The sequence below is a fragment of the Macaca thibetana genome, chromosome 8, assembly GCF_024542745.1.
Source record: "Macaca thibetana thibetana isolate TM-01 chromosome 8, ASM2454274v1, whole genome shotgun sequence".
NCBI lineage: Eukaryota > Metazoa > Chordata > Mammalia > Primates > Cercopithecidae > Macaca > Macaca thibetana.
In genome coordinates this window covers 77,133,887-77,151,400 of record NC_065585.1, presented here as the reverse complement: position 1 = coordinate 77,151,400, position 17,514 = coordinate 77,133,887, and the positions used below count along the sequence as shown (strand labels likewise).

Here is a 17,514-nt window from a genome sequence, read left to right as displayed (position 1 = left end):
AAATATTCAGAAGAAAAAATGGTCAGCTTTTGGTGGTAATTTAAAGTGAATAGTTAAAGAAGAGGAATTTAGGATGATGCCCATGTTTCTGAATTGGGAGGAGAGGGATGCCATTCTGAATCTGAGGTGCTTTTCTGAATATCCAGGGAAGAGTGTCAAGTAGGCAATGGGGGTGAATTTAAGGTTCCAGAGGGTGGACTGCAATGGATACAGAGGTCTGGGATGACTGCTGAAATTATGGGCTAGCTGTGTCTATCTAGAGAGTGTTTGTGGTATGAAAGTAGGGCTGAGGATAGAGTCTCAGGGATTACCTGAACCTAAGAAAGAACAAGGGGAAAGGAGCCAGTGAGTGAGACCCAGATGGTCAGAGAGACAGGAGGAGAATCAACTAGGAGTGGCTGCTGGCCTTGGAAAGAAGTTTTAGAAGAGCTGTGGGGGCAAAGGCTGGTGAGTCAAAGTCTGAATGATAGGAGAGGAAATAGAGATGGTGATTAGAGGTCAGTCTTTTTAGAAGTTTGGCTGAGAAAGAATGGAGAGCTATAGGTCAGTAGACAGAAGAGAATTCAGGGTCAAGAGATGAATGAGAATAATGCGTAGCTTCTGCATTAGTTAGTACTCATGTCGCTATAAAGAACTACCTGAAACTGGGTAGTTACAAATAAAAGAGGTTTAATTGGCTCAGAGTCCTGCAGGCTGTACAGGAAGCACGGCTGGGGAGGCCTCAGGAAACTTAGAGTCACGGCGGAAGGTGGAGAGGAAGGATGCACATCTTACATGGTGGAGCAGGAGGAAGAGAGTGAAGGGGGAAGGGCTACACACTTTTAAACAACCAGATCTCATGAGAACTCCCTCACTATCACAAGAAGAGCAGGGGGAAATCTGCCCTCATGATTCAATCACCTCCCACCAGGTTCCTCCCGCAACATTGGAAATTACAATTTGATGTGAGATTTGGGTGGGGACACAGAGCCAAACCATATCAGTTTCTTACACATTTATATAGTTTTGCGTTGGTTCATCTTAAGCAGCACCAACTCACAAATACTTCGCATCGATAACTGAAAATGTTAGCAACAGTATTCTCTGGAATATCCAATGGCAAAAATGAAATATGGCTCAGAAACCTAAGGGAAAATATTTCTGAGATTATCAGATAATGTTAAATATGAGACTCTATAAAAGATCACTTCATTTCTTTTCCACATAAGTCAAAGTTGAAAAAGATGAATATTTGGTAAATATTATGTATTTACATAGCAATTGCTTATTTTTACCTTTAAAATAAAAAGAGATCTTCCCTCGTATGATCTTCCAATAGAGAACATGTGAATGAGGTCTGAGTGAGTTTTATTCAGATGATGCATCCAATTTTGAATCTAAGAGCAAATAAATAAAAACTATGTTAGACTCTCTCACAATAATGGAGCTTCTAGAGAATAAAAGGAAACAAAAAGACAACAGTAGGTCTTAGAATTCAAGGAGTGCACATGGAATATAAAATTGAACAAAAACCTACTTTCTATTTTTAATTTTCTTTGGGATACTTAAAATTACATTTAATTTTCTGCCTTTACAGATAGTAGCTTATGGCTTTATATTGTTCTTCCATTATCTACCATATATCATTAATATACTAGTTACAAATTTTTATTAAAAATTGATGTGTTCTGGTTTCTTTTTGAAAATCAGAATTTATTTCTATTTTCCACAAGTATTTAAGAGGGAAAGAAATAAATCAACTTTAGGAAAACTGTCCAAACTACTTGAAAGTGTTCCTTAAAGTCCCATATATTACAATTTGCCACTGAACAGAGGATGCTAAGAAAAAGGCATTATCTTTTTTCATTAAAAGGTTCTTCTACTGAGCTACACATCAGAGGGCAAACTCTGAATAATTTCTCCAGTGATAGTGACACATTTGCATTGATCCATTCATATACACTTACCTGTCATCAGGAAAAGATACATTTGAATGAATAATGTGCTTCATTCCTGACTTAAAAGCCTTATAAGGTATAAAAAAAACCCACAAAAGTGTCCTACCATTTTATGGTATAAAAGGATCGACGTTGAAAAAAATAGCTAAATATATTCAGGAAAGTGCCCATACATTCTTTTCTTTCTATTCGTATTTAATCTAATGAGCAGGATGTTTGTGTGTGTGTATATACACATACATTATGCATATCTATATTATATTTGTAAAATTTGACCTTTTTTTCGTGCATGTTAGCAGTACTTCTGTGTGCAAAGTTATCTAAAACCTTTCTATTGCTTCTAAGCTTCAAAACACGTTGATACATGAAATATGTGAAGATAATTTTGAAAGGAGAGTTGTCATCAAGAGAACCAAAAACCGTCTTAAGAAGAGAGTAGCATCTCATTTATTTTATGTCTGGCATTCCTTTGTTCAATTCAGAGGAAGCATGGAAAATGTATGATTCATTCATTTATTCCTCTGTCAACAACTATGTATTTGGAGGTCTCTATTTGCCTGCCACTGGGGTTATAGTGGTGAATAAGAAAGAAATGGCCTGCCTTCATGGAACTTGTAGCTTATTAGGGGTGAAAGGCATTAATAAAATAATCACATACTGTGATAGTTTTTAATTATGTAATTATGTGATTATTTTATTAATGCCTTTCCCTGTGCTACGGAGGCATGTAATTCACTGGGTGTTGGTGGAGGAGGGGTTTAAATCCAATATAGGAGAACAGGAACAGCTACCTTTTTGCTTAAGCTGAGATTTGCAGAACAACAAGCTGTCCAGGTGAATAGTAAAGGATGAGGCAGTGTGGATGAGGGGGCTGTCAGTTCTCCAGGTAGGATAAAAATGCATGTTCAAAGGTGCAGAGGTGCCACAAATGAAGCTTTGCCTTTGAGAGTTCTCAACTTTGCAGAGGGTGCAAGTAAGGTCCACTCTACTCATCATTTTCTTAAACTCTGGTTAGCTTTACATTTCTTGACTTCTTAGTGGAGGCCATTATAGCTATAATTATAGCAACATTTCCCCACTCTTTCATTGCACTTCCTACATCCTATGTAAAAGTGGTATGGGTAAAGCAAGTGAAATTAAAATTATTTTGATACTTCTTAGATACCATCAAAGACTTAATAGAAGAGATAAGGTGCCTGGGCCATTTGAAAGCTACACCTATTCTTCACATAGTACCTTCTCTGTCTTTATGCTTCTCCCCCAGAAGCATAAAGCACATCATTTTCTCCCTTAGACCTAAATGATAAAGACGCCTCTGTAAAAAACCAGAAAAAGCTCTTTTGATTACATACCTCTTCTAAGGAGTGATAAACTTCGTAATTATATCCAGAGAGGGATCTTCGGTTTCTCTGGGTTTGCAAGTTGCTTCCCTTCTCTAGTGTTTTCTGAAGATCTTCTATGAGGATCCTGGATTTGGAACGACAGACATGATGAAAAGTAAATTGAGATATTGCAAAAATCAGGCAACATCCAAAGAAAATCATACGCATCTATGTAAAGAAAGACTGTGGTGATCAATATTTCTAAAAATACCAAATGTTGGGAAAATGTTATTTTTCAGGAAATGAAAACTGTTACATAAGTGGTGTAATGAATTTAAAGTGTAAAATTATAGGCAGATGTCCTCCAGTGACAGTAGTAGTAACAATAGCTGTTGATTCACAGCCACAACAACCGAATGATGGCTACGAGCGCTTAGATTTACTGAGTACTACTTACCTACCAGCAGCCAGGCACTGTGCTATGTATTTTATGTACAAAATCTTAGTTAATAGCCCTATAGTCTATGTGGTAGATTTTCTTGTTATTGGTATTTTTAAAATGGGGAAACTGAGTCTCAAAAGGGTTAAGAACTCACCAATATCACTTTTCTGGTCAGTGCCATGCCAGAATTTGAACTTGGAAGGTGAACCCAAATTCCAATCTTGAGATTCTAGGTCCAGGGTCATTTCATGAAAACTGAGCCTAGGCTTCTCTTCCGTGCCCTCACCACCTTCTTTTTCCTGCTACTTCTTCCTGCGCACATCCCTTCCATCACCAAGAGACTGTGCTCACGTCACTACCCAGCACCCCTGACCCAAGACAGAGAGAAAAGGGAAAGGGGAAAAGAAGCTACAGTCCTCAAGAGGAAACTGAAGAAATACCCAGAGTTGGAAAAAGTGATTTTACTACCTGCCAGTGTCAAGAATGCCAAGAGAAGAGCAGCTCAGCCAATTATAGTGAATGCATTTGGAAATTAAAGGCTGAGGCCAGGGCGGGAGATTTCAGGCTTTGCGGAACCAGCTCCAGGTGGAGTCATTAGTGTTCTTGATGTGACATGTGAGTTAGATAAATACAGGCCTGTCTTCTCAATGCTCACCAGCCTCTACTAACTAGAGTTCCACACAGTAGCAAAGCACTTCAGTCATTTGCATTACTTAAAGATGTTAGAAAGCCTCCCAGTGATTTTACTGGGCCTGGCAGGTGGCTAAAAAGCTTTGCTTTCATATTTTATTTTCCAAAAGAACCTGTTGTTTAATGGTTTAAGTGCTATTAAAAGAACATATAATGGCATCTTGAAATAACTTTCAAGGCTCAAAGTTATTTAAAGCCTTTAATATTGTTTTAAAAATTATTTTTAAAAATTATCTTGAATCACCTAAAGAAATATTTTCCATTCTGTGAAGGAAGTAAATTAACTTAGGGTCATACTGGGTATAGGACATTTTTTTTCATTTATTTATTTGTTATTTATTGAGCACCTACTATGGACAAAGCACTTAATCAGGAATTGATCATTGGCTTACTGCTTTTTTTGTTTCTATTTTTGATTTTAAAATTGAAAACATTTTAGAAATCAAGGTAAGGTGAGGAGGTTCAAAGCTTGGTTAAGTCCCTGACGGCTGCTTGCAGTGGCTCAAAATGTGAATGGGAGGTTGTTGTTGGTTTGAACACCATCTGTATTAGTGCTTTCTTTTTTACCCTCAAACTAAGAAGCTACAGATGATTAGGCTTGTATGGGTTAAAGAATTTTACAATATTGCTAAGGTAAGTCTTGAGCCAAATGAACCTCCATGTCAATTTTCTAACTTCCTTGTGTTAGGAGAGAATCTGGGATGGTCAAGAGGGATGTGAGTTTGACTAGGGCTGGGGTGGTTACAAATTGTCAACGTATTCCAATACTGCAGGGAACCTTCAGGTATGTTTCCCTCACCAAGATCATCTATTATTTCTCCTGGCTACTTTTTTTGATCCCAAGAAACTAAGGGAAAAAAAATGTAGATGGATTTGCCAAAGGCAGAAATCTATACTAGAATCTCCTTCTGAATTTCCAATTGTTAAATTTTGTGGTACTTTGTTATGGTGGCCCCAGCAAACCAACCCAGGTCTCTGTTCAGTAACTTACATGGCACCCAAATGCAGGGCCTAGATCAGCCTTAAATTAAAAAATAATGTGACACTGGAGGTCAAGTCCCATTTTCCTTGTTAAGTAGTTGACTAGAAACTAGCATATCCATGACAAACCTATGAAATGGAGTCTCAGAATGGTCTTTGTAAGCTGTTGTAGTTTCTTACTTCTTCTCAGCCTGTGATGATTCCTACTCCAGTTGTGTATATTCCTGTAATGGTGACTAGAACTATTATAAACTTTCTGAGTGATGCCATTACTCAGTACAAAACCACCTCCTCAAAGTTTCCAGGGTGGGGAGGGACCCTCAAAAAATAGAATTTTTTTTTTTTTTTTTTTTTTTTTTTTTTTTGAGGAGTCTTGCTCTGTCACCCAGGCTGGAGTGCAGTGGTGTGAACTTGGCTCACTGCAACTCCACCTCCCAAGTTCAAGTGATTCTTGTGTCTCAGCCTCCCGAGTAGCTGGGATTATAGCCACGCACCACCATGCCCGGCTAATTGTATTTTCAGTAGAGACCAGGTTTCACCATGTTGGCCAAGCTGGTCTTAAACTTCTAACCTTAGGTAATCCACCAGCTCAGCTTCCCAAAGTGCTGGGATTACAGGTGTGAGCCACCACGCCTGGCCAAAAAATAGAAATTCATCACCAGCTTTTACAGGTATTTACTTTATAGAATGACCAAAATGTTTTATGGTAGAATGAATCATTCCTTAGAGGGGAACTGATCACCTAGGGGCCGGACACATGGAGTCATATTACCTCCACTTTAAAAATCACTATAGCTATACATTATGTATTCTCGTACAGAGTAAATGACAATCTTTTGAAAATACTCCAGGCTACAATACTAAAAGTCAATTAAAATGATCTCTACCTACTGGGCCCATGGAATTTAATTGACTCATATGTTATTATCTTGAGACCAATGAAATGAATAATTCTAAATGACTGTTCTCCATGAAGAGGCAACTGGTTTAAAACACTCATTTTTTAGACTTTATTCTCTGTGACATGAAGTGTGATATTTTATTCTATATCAGTTCCACATGACCTATATTTAATGACAGGAAATAGAGATTTGTTAAACTAACTGGTATATTCTTTTCTACTGAATAGTAATTAATGAAGCATGTGAGCGGTTACTGAGCACCTATAGATATAATTGCCAAGCTGTTTCCTGTCAGGCATTCAGAGAATCAGAGTAGGCCTTCAAAGCTAGAGCAATGACTAAAATGTGTCCAGTATGAACAATAGTTTTATGCACAGCTGTGATTCTATTCTAGAAGCACAGATAAAATACCTTTCTGTAAAAAGCATATCAGTACTTTAATAAAGCTGTAAATATCCTTCTCGCAGGGCAGTCTCTGTGTGGACCAGAGATGTCACTGCCATTTGGCACCTCTTGGCTCAGCCCTCCAGAGAGCCTGGGCCCTCACTATTAACTCACAGAGCCATCAGCCCACCCTAGGTCCCAGGCCCTCCCAGACCCCCAAACTCTGTGCCAGTTTTGACAGTACAACAACTTGCTAAAAAGTTTGGGTAGGTAGAGTAGTCACTTACACTCATGCCTCTCAACCCCAAAATCTTAGGATTCCCAGCAAAGGGTAAGTGACTCCCTTCCTCTCTGTCTCATCTCATTAAGTCACCACACTACACTTCTCCTAGATCTTCCACTGACGTCCCTTCTCTTCTCCACCTGCTTTTCCCTATGCCCGCTGGAGTCTCCCTTCCTTTGTAAATTAACTTCTTACATTCTCTAGCCTCTTCAGGGAACTCTTTTTTCTCATCAGACATTTGACTCTTTAAAGGATACACATTCTTTTGTGGCTTTCTATTCCCAGTCTCCCTCTCCACCTGCCTACCGTGGGGTAGAAGGGAGGAAGGTCAGCATATTCTCCTGTATGCCATGAATCTTCTGGCTTCCAGGGAACGCTCATTCTCTCTGCAACATCATGCCACTTCTTGCTGCTTTCCTCGAACTCTTGGCTCTGCCTCAATGTTCCTGCCCCAGAAGTACATTTTCTCCTTCGTCCTCTAATCTTGCCATCAGCCAAGGAGATTCAAGATGATTCTCTGGTGATTTAGGTCACCTGTTCTTGACTGCACCAGCCTCAAAGATATCCACACAACACTCCCCTTCAATAATCTCTGTGGCTACCCTGTGGATCTTGTCACCAGCCATAAACATTCTACCCCAGCACTCTGAGCATCCAACTACTCACATTTTGTCAGAACTTCTTTCCTTCCCATTTGTTTCCCTCAGTAACACTACATTGTTTTCAATACAAAGACCTTAATATCTTCCCTGATTCTTCCATTTGGTCCCCTTATCCCTCCTAGATGCTCCTGCCTTCCAATCCATATTAGACCCAGGGATGAATACTTGAACTAGTATCTCACTAAGGACCTCAACTTTCTTGCCACCCTGACCTTTCCATGGTCCTATCCAACAGAACCTCCACTCTGTATCAGTGTTACAATCTCTCTTCTCTGCAACAATCACTTCTCTTTGTTCATACCCCAGTTTTTCTTTTGGTAATACCCTTTAACCCCTACTTCCTTACTTTCAGTAGATAATTTTGCTTCTTCATTCATCCAGAAAATTTAGCCATTGGCTGTAATCTTTTTTGACGTGTCCACTTTCCTCTCTACAATCTTAAGTAGATCCACCACATTTCTCTCTTTAGTTTTAGAAAATGAGGTATCCTTCCTGCTGTTCAGACACTTCTTTCTGCACATTCTCTCTGGCATCATGGATGTCTTCCTCCCTACAGGCTCTTCCCTCAGCCTACAAATACATCAAGACTTCCCTCCTACACAAACAAATCCCATATCTACCAGGTAGGCATCAGTGATGCATCTCTTCCCAGTCACTTCTCATTCTCTGCTTCTCTTATTCTAACTGCTAAGAACAGGAATAGACTCTGCTGCTGTGTGTTCTCACCTCCTGTTCACATCTATGTCTTCTAGTGCGAACATTCTAATCCACCTTTAGAGTCATCAATGTTCTTTCTATTGCCAGATCCAAAGGAAACTGGTTGGTCCTTTGCTTGCTGGATATCACTGCAGCACTTGGTACTCTGGACCCATCTCTTTCTTTAAAGTCTTGCTTTTCTTCTTCAGCTCCTCTGACTATCTTCTACTTGCTCTTTTCTTTTTTTTTGAGACAGGGTCTCACTCTGTTGCCCAGGCTGGAGTGCAGTGGTGCGATCTCAGCTCACTGCAACCTCCGCCTCCTGGGTTCAAGTGATTCTTCTGCTTAGCCCTCCGAGTAGCTGGGATTACAGGCGTGCATCACCGTGCCTGGCTAATTTTTGTATTTTTAGTAGAGACAGGGTTTCACCATGTTGGTCAGGCTGGTCTTGAACTCCTGACCTCAGGTGATCCGACCACCTCAGCCTCCCAAAGTCTGGGATTACAGGTGTCAGCCACCGCACCTGGCCCCACCTGCTCTTTTCTTACTCCTCTAACCATTTTTTTTTTTTTAAACTAACCCTCAAAATATCTAAATCTGTTCAAGTTTGTCTACTCAGTTACCCAAGCTAGAAAACTTGGAGTCATCCTTTCACTTCTTCCTTTCCTACTTACCATCCAACATGAGGAGAGTCTGCTCTGACATATTTTTTTAATGCTCTCATGATCCTACTACTCTGGTCCTACTCAGAGCCTCATTCCCTCTTCCCTGGACTAGTGTTTCCTATCCCCTCCACCCAGTGGCATGCACCTCCTTTGCAATGGGGCAGCACCACGCACAAGACAAAGTCTGAGCTGCTGCCCCTGCACATAAGATTTCCCACCATTGGAACTCCCTATTTCTCCAGCATCATTTCTTTCTGCCCTTTGACTTGCACTTCATACACTAACCACTCTGCACTCATATGCTGCTTCTTCCTTTGCTTGTGTGGTCCCCTCTGCCTCTGTCTGGCTGGCATAGCTCCTGCAGAAAGCCTTTTCCACTCCTGCCTTCTCATCCACTCTCTAGGCCTTGCTAGGCTGCTCTCCTTTCTTCACAGAAAAATGTCTGTTGTTTCACTGATCACTTAGTGGTAACAGTGAATAGTGAAATGAAAGGTCCACATGGTTGCTCCCATCCCCCACTGGACTAATAAGCTCTTCAAGGTGAATATATTCACGTCAGTTTTCCCCATATGAAAAATTGTACCAAACACACTGTCATAAGCGCTTGATAAATAACCTACATATAACTACCATTTGGTTCAGTTTAGTACAAACAAATTTTATAGCAAGTGAAAAGGAATGCTTACTTGTACTGGATGTTGGCTTCCTGTAAGAAGGCTAACAGGGCTCGGGAACCGTTTTGGGGGATATGGACATCAGTAACTGTTCCCTCTGATACATAGGAGATACTGCTGGGCTGCCACAGGTCCACCTGTAGTGCAGGAACCAACCTATAATTCATGTCCAACTTAGTGGGGGAAAATCTGTGTCACGATGTCAAACACATTCTTTTGTTTGCATATAGTAACCAAACATATTTTGGAATTAGACTTAACGCTTTCATCATCAGGGTAAAACTATTTTATCTTGAATTTGAGTTTCCAAATTATATCATATCCATATAGAATTTGATCATAATTGGCAAGTAATAGTTTGAAGACCAATATATTAAAGCTACAAGGTAAAAATGAGATAAAATAGTTTTAGGTATAATTTTGATATTGTTTTAAAATTATTTGCCATGCAAATAGTTGAAAAACTACAAGAAAAAAAGATATAAATCACCCTTCATACTACCACACAAAAACACTGTGGTAGCTGGGGAGTATTTGGTAATTTAAAATGGAACGGTCTCTCATTCTTGGTCTTTTTCTTTTCTTTCTTTTTTCTTTTTTTTGAGACAGAGTCTTTCTCTGTCACCCAGGCTGGAGTGCAGCGGCGTGATCTCAGTTCCCCGCAATCTCCGCCTCCCGGGTTTAAGCGATTCTCCTGCCTCAGCTTCCCAAGTAGCTGGGATTATAGGTGCATGCCACCAGGTCCAGCTAATTTTTGTATTTTTTTTTTTTTTTTTTTTAATAGAGACAGGGTTTCATCATATTGGCCAGGCTTGTCTTGAACTCCTGACCTCAAGTGATCCACTTTCCTTGGCCTCCTGAAGTGCTGGGATTAAACATGTGAGCCACGGCGCCCCGCCTAGATGGAACATTCTCTAGATGCCTGTTCTTCCTCCGACACATGCCTTTCTCCAATTCCTACTCAGCCTTCACTTGTCAATATAAACGTCCCTTTTCAAGGAAGACTTGGCTGCTAGGGTAGATCTCCTTGTCGTAGCTCTTAGAGAACCTGGTGCTTCTTTCATGATGTAACTTCCTCTTGCCAGAAAGTAAGCTCTGGGAGGGCGAAGGGTTTGCCTATTTGGTTGCCACCCATCCTGGAACAGTGCCTTACGTAAATTAGCGACTCAGTATTTGTTGCATGAGTGTAGACCTCCCCCTATTTAGTAATTCACTACGTGTTCAGTATTTTGCAGGAGAGCAGAAGCCACATCTGTTTCCTTACTATAGTGTCCCCAGTGCCTTAGCCAGTGCTCTGCGCCTGGTAGGAGCTTGGCCTTCATCAAAGGCATGATGGGACGCAGATGGAAGGGAGGAAAGCCCTATCTCTGCAGGAGCTTGGAGCATCATTTCTAATTAGGCACCGTTTGTCTTCACAGTCCTGCCTCTGTCTGCCCCTGACTGCTCTGGGCCTCCCTCTTCCTGCATCTCCAGTCTTGGAGGATGCTGCAGGGCCTTGATCTCTGCTAAGCCCTTATCTGATAAGGTTTAGTTACTTTATCTTCACTTAAGTGTCAGTGCCTGCATTCTGTGAGGAACTCTAGAAGACCAAAAATACTTTGTGACTCAGGAAAATAAACCTCTAATGATACAATTTAGTCTGGAACAGGGTAGAGAGGCTTTTATTTTGGGGACAAAGAGTCTACCTGTTTTCTTTCATGCAGCTGACTCCTCCACTGGCTTGCAAGGGCAAATCTGACTCAGCTAACATGCCAGTCCAACAATCAGTGCACAACAGAAGTGTGAGGCTGGAAGGGATGCTGAGAGGTCATTCAATCCATCTGTCAGCCCTTGGGCAAGGACACATCTAGGACTGCACCAAACTGTCCCCAGTAGGTGTGTCTAAACCAAATCTTTTAAGTCTTCAAATAAAGGAGAGTCAACAATATCCCAATTGAACTCATTCACATTTAACAAGATTGTCAGACATTTTTCTTAATCCCTTCTATTGCAGCATAGTTTTTTTTTTTTGGTGTTCTGTTCTTCAGTGAGGAATAGCTGGTTTCTTGCCTTTATAAGAAAAAGCATCTTGGTATCTTTCACTTTTCTTTGTATATTAGATTTTCTAATCCTTTAGAAGATTGAATCTTTGGGACTTGCCTCTAAACCCATTACAGAGACAGATTTTTGATATTAAGGATAACAGTTTGCCACCACCTCTTAATGCCAGTGAATATGAGGAAATTGTGCTGTATTCAGAGGATAGAGAGGCACAGGTAGCTAAAATAATATAAATTACCACTCTGGAGATGAGTCTGTAAGTGCTATTTTCTGGGGGTACATGCTGAAATAAGAATCCTCATCCCACAGAAGACAGCAGCTTCTCCACAGGAAAGTTCCATGAAACGGACCCTACAGCAAGGCTTGGAGAAGGATCCCTGGGAAACCTTCTCAGAAAGTGTGCTTAGAAATGTGCTCAGAAAGCTGTTGGCCTAAAGGACACTGATAAAAAAGAACTTGCAAAATCAGGAATTCTCTTCTGGTGTGATATTATGAAAGTAAATGAAAATGAATTATTGGTTTTTCTCCAGTAATATTTTAAAGAAAGGGTATCTGAATTAGCAGCATGGATATTTCAGTTGGGGTGGTGGCAGGCAGGTGCCTATAGAAGACATATGGGACAGTAATTACCATCTGAGATTTATAATGTTTCATCTGCTTTATAGAAATCTCTAATCTTTTCAATAACACTTTGAGGAGGAATTAATTGTAGATACATTTAATGAAGGAAAAGATTCAGGTTCATAGAGGCTAAGTCATTTCCCCAAGGTTGCACAGGTACAAAATGGCTGATACAGGACATGCTTCACAGCAGTGCCCCTAATTTACTGACCCGGTTCTTGTCTTCAGGATCTTCTGAGAATATGCCAGAAAAATAAGCATCTTCCAACTTCCTGATCTAGCATTTGGGGAGGTCTGGTCAGTAGGTCTCACATTCTGGTCTTTCCTGTGGGGTTATTTGTCCTGTAAATTCATATGCAAGTATTTCAAGGTTCCAATCAGCCCCCTGTGTGTAGGTTCCTATCAATCACTTCCTTAGGGCCTGATCACATCTGGATGAGATAGTTAGTAGTTCTGAACTGCAAAACTGTGTGATTCTGCCCTACAACGTAACAAAAGTATCAAGAACCTTATCAGGGTGGTCCAAGGCTGTTTGCCAACCATTCCAGGTCTTTGCTGCAAGCAGCCACCTGATACTCCACAGGAAAGGATACTCCCCTTTGTACAGCCTTCTGCCCTAGGAACCTGGTGACTGTTCCCATGTGTTCCTTTCCTCACATGATTACTAGTCGCATATATACAGACATGTTTAAGAGGCCGAGGTATTTCAGTGTCATGCTCAATCTGACAGCCATGGGCTGGAATCCTAGCTCTGGCAGCTTCGGCTGTGTGGCTTAGGGGAGGCTTTTAACATTTCTGAGCCTCAGTATCCTCATGTGTACTGTGAAGATAATCTTAAAAACATACCCAACAGGCTTTCTTGGAGGATTAATTGGAATCACAGAAGCAAAATAGCAGAGGGTCTGTCACATAGCAGGAGCTCAGAAGACAACCAGTGTTTATTATTATTGCTATTTGAAAAGCGTATGAAAAGAAAGACTGGTTGGAATAAGGACAGAGTTCAACTTCGTGTGGTTAAGATGAAGAATGTGGTGAGATTGTGTCCCTACTCAGAGATTAAAACCTAGAGATGGCTTTAGGGGTGTGGGGGCAGGAAGCAATAAATAAATGAAAAATATAAACAATGCAGGAATGTTTCCTAGCACAAAGTCAAATGGCTGAATTGGAAGCCACTATAGTGGTGGTAAATTCCATAGGCCCTGGAGTCTGACTCCCTAGGATCTGATGTAGTCTCCCATTTAGTCTCTGTGTGATTTTGGGCAGGTTCGTCAACTTTCTGGGCCTTGCTTTCTTCTTTGGTAAATTGAAGGTGATAATTATATCTTCCTTATTGGTCAATATTTAATAATGTTAGTAGTGATAGCAGCAGGAGACAGACCTATTCCTAGGCAGACAGGGATAGGTACCTGGTGAAACCCGACCTTCACGCCAAAGACAGCCTGAAGCCTGAAAACTGAGCTGCCAGTTCTGGGTGGACTCCACGAGCTGAGTGAGAACTTCCTTGATGCCTTTTTAGCTAATTAAATGGTGCTTTTTTCAGGCCCGCCCATGGACCAATCAGCATGATTGGTCCCCCATTCTGAGCCCATATAAACGCTGGACTCAGTCTCACAGATGGCTACCCACTTTCGGGCGCCCTCTCACACAGTGGGCTACCCACTTCGGGTCCCCTCTGGTGTTTGGAGTTTCCTGTGGCTCAACAAAATTTTTCTCTGCCTTGCTCACTCTCCAGTGTCTGTGTACCTCATTCCTCTTAGTCGTGGGACAAGAAGCTGGAACCCACCAAACTACTGTAACACGTGCTCCTGCTCACTGAGCTACAGGAGTGAGAAAAAACTGCTGGCTGTTACATGCCCCCATTTGCCAAGTTGCAGGCACAGGACTGAACAAGCTGTGACATGCCTCCTTTCTCTGAACTGCGAGGCAGTGGGAATGAACAAGCTGTGACACACTGCCATTCACCAAGCTACCAATGGCAGGAAAAAGAGAAAGCCCCCATTTCTTGGGGGCTCAGACCTTGGGACTCCCTGGGCGACAGCTGTAATATCCCTGGGGCTTTGCAGTTGCTGGCATCTCCCAGTTTTTGGGTGCCACTGCATTCCTGTCATCCAGATGCTGGCGCCCAAGGTGGAAGCCTGCTGCAACATGCCTGGTCCAGACGTGGGCTGTGGCAGATGCAGCGGGCGGGCACGGGATCCAGGCTGGGGGACAAGCTGAGTGTAACCTACTGGGCTGAGTGAGTGGAGTGGGCCTGGCGGCCTGAGACCTCGGGCAGAGGTCATAGTGGCTGCAGAGATTTCTGGCTGACAAAGTGGCACCGAAGGAATCCTATGATAGTGATAGTTATTTTTGTTATTATTATCACGGAGATTAGAGAGATTATAGAAAATACAGTGATTAGGAGTATGAATTCTATAGCCAGGCAGCCTGTGTTTGAATCCCAGTTCTGCCACTTGTAGGCTGTTTGACTGCAGGCAATCTACTTAGCTCTCAGCACTTCAGTTTCCTCATTTATGAAATGGGACTATAAATAGAATATTTTAAATATATTTGTTAGGCTTAAATGAATACATACACACAAAGTACTTAAAATAGTCCTGATGGGCCGGCCGCATTAGCTCACGCCTGTAATCCCAGCACTTTGGGAGGCCGAGGCAGGCAGATCACGAGGTCAGGAGATTGAGACCATCCTGGCTAACACAGTGAAACTCTGTCTCTGCTAAAAATACAAAAAAATTAGCCGAGTGTGGTGGCTGGCGCCTGTAGTCCCAGCTATTCGGGAGGCTGAGGCAGGAGAATGGCATGAACTCGGGAGGTGGAGCTTGCAGTGAGCCGAGATGGTGCCACTGCAGAGCGAGACTCCACCTCAAAAAAAAAAAAAAAAAAAAAAAAAAAAAAAAAGTCCTGGTGACTTGGAGCATTCATTAAATGATAAATAATTCAAAATTCAAAAAAATTTTCTTTGCAATGAAAAGAAGTCATAATTCCACTGAGCACCAATGTCATGGCTCTTTCTGGTTCTTGTGCTGTGCTTACTTATTGGCCTGGCCTACTTCTGAGAAGCACCTGCCTATCTTTTAGTCCAGGGCTAATTATACACCTGGTTCAGGTAGCACAGGATGGGGCTCTCAGTGTCCTCCAGCAGCTTCAGTGTTGAGTCCTATACGTGGATGTGGGAAGATGCAGAAGGTGCTCTGTAAACTTGGTAACAGATGGCTGGCTTCCTAGTTGCCCAAAATAGTACAGAGGCAGACCTTCCTGCTCTATATTCATTCTCATTTTTTGTTGGTTTGGAAAAGGGTTAGGCAGGGCACTTATGTGCCATGTCATAGGATTCTGAATAAGAAAACTTCATATCAAGTTTGTCTTTGACTAGTGTTTAATTTACATAACCATATCAATTCAATATTAGTTTACACAAAACTTAATATCCTGCAAAATACCTTATTTACTCTTAAAATTCTTTTTTTTTTTTTTTTTTTTTTTTTTTTTTGAGACGGAGTCTCGCTCGGTCGCCCGGGCTGGAGTGCAGTGGCCGGATCTCAGCTCACTGCAAGCTCCGCCTCCCAGGTTCACGCCATTCTCCTGCCTCAGCCTCCCCAGTAGCTGGGACTACAGGCGCCCGCCACCTCGCCCGGCTAGTTTTTTGTATTTTTTTTTAGTAGAGACGGGGTTTCACCATGTTAGCCAGGATGGTCTCGATCTCCTGACCTCGTGATCTGCCCGTCTCAGCCTCCCAAAGTGCTGGGATTACAGGCTTGAGCCACCGCGCCCGGCTACTCTTAAAATTCTTTTGGGTCTGCACCCATTTAGCTTTCTTGGATGATCTTTTAGGATCTTTTGCTATGGATTCTTGGAGAGCTTCTCTGCCCTCCAAGTTTGGGTCAAGGTATGTTTGTTGTCTGCTTTCATAGAATTTTTTTTTTCACAGTCCGCAACTTTTAATTATGTCTTATTTGCATGAGTAATTGTTATGAGTTTCCTAGGGGCCGCCATAACAAATTGCAAAAGACGGGGATGGTTTAAAACAATATAAATCTATTCTCTCACAGTTTTAGAGTCCAGAAGTCCAAAATCAAGTTGTTGGCCAGGCTGTGCTTCCCCAGAGGCTCTAGGGGTGATTTTTCACTAGCTGTTTCTAGCTTCTGGTGGCTCTAGGCATTCGTTGGCTTGTGGCCACATCACTCCAACTTACGTCTCCATCTTCACATGGTCTTCTCTTCTGTGTCTTCTCCTCTTCTGTCACTTGCCAAGGATGACTTTATCTCCAGATTCTTAAGTACATTTGAAAATACTTTTTTTTTTTTTTTTTTTTTTTTGCAAATTAGGTCACATTCACAGGTCTTGAATGTGGTTAGGACACAGACATGTCTTTTTTGACGACACCATTCAACCTACTACAATTGTCATGTTAGTATTTGTTTCCCCCATTCTCTATGACAGTATGGACTGATATATTTTCTTTAAATATATCCTCTCCCCAAGATTTCTCTAGAGCATTTCTAGATTCTGAATCCTACTTCCCCTTACCAGGGAACTGACAAGGTAGTCCATTTGAATTTTGCCCACTCATCCCATTTCTCACCTTACATGTCCTTAATTTTGAATTTTTACTACATTTAGATATAATCCTAGACTATACTGCTTCATAGGTCACAGTACTGTATTATCTTCTGAGGACTGCAACAGCCACTGTAGTCATACAGTTAAAAAAACGCTTATTTTTCACTGTATTATTTTTCCTTGCTCTACTTATTGTGTCTGGAATTGGTGGGTTCTTGCTCTCACTGACTTCAAGAACGAAGCTGTGGACCCTTGCAATGAGTGTTACAGTTCTGAAAGATGGTGTGTCCGGAGTTTGTTCCTTCAGATATCCAGATGTGTCTGGAGTTTGTTCCTTCAGATATCCAGATGTGTCTGCAGTTTCTTCCTTTAGCATGGGTTCGTGGTCTTGCTGACTTCAGGAGTGAAGCTACAGACCCTTGTGGTGTTACAACTCTTAAAAGCAGCGCATCTGGACTTGTTCATTCTTCCTGGTGGGTTCGTGGTCTCACTGGCTTCAGGAGTGAAGCTGCAGACCTTTGCTGTGAGTGTTACAGCTCATAAAGGCTGCGTGGGCCCAAAGAGTGAACAGTAGCAAAATGTATTGTAAAGAGCAGAAGAAGAGACTCCACAGCACAGAAAAGGACCTGAGCGGCTTGCAGCTGGTTAGTGC

The 17,514-nt window shown here is 41.6% G+C and overlaps 1 protein-coding gene and 1 pseudogene across 2 annotated transcripts in view; one reads left to right on the top strand and one right to left on the bottom strand.

Annotated features, from left to right (window-relative positions):
• The window catches only part of CPA6 (carboxypeptidase A6), a 311,803-nt gene that overhangs the window by 85,432 nt on the left and 208,857 nt on the right, over positions 1 to 17,514 (bottom strand). For both annotated transcript variants that reach the window (XM_050800279.1, XM_050800281.1), the window contains exons 3-5: positions 9,651 to 9,775; positions 3,290 to 3,404; positions 1,275 to 1,376 (exon numbers count right to left, since the gene is read on the bottom strand). In XM_050800279.1, the coding sequence (XP_050656236.1) occupies positions 1,275 to 1,376; positions 3,290 to 3,404; positions 9,651 to 9,775 (342 nt within the window). The remainder of the gene's footprint in view (positions 1 to 1,274; positions 1,377 to 3,289; positions 3,405 to 9,650; positions 9,776 to 17,514) is intronic.
• Positions 15,419 to 17,514, top strand: part of LOC126961571 (nascent polypeptide-associated complex subunit alpha-like) — a 47,253-nt pseudogene continuing 45,157 nt past the window's right edge.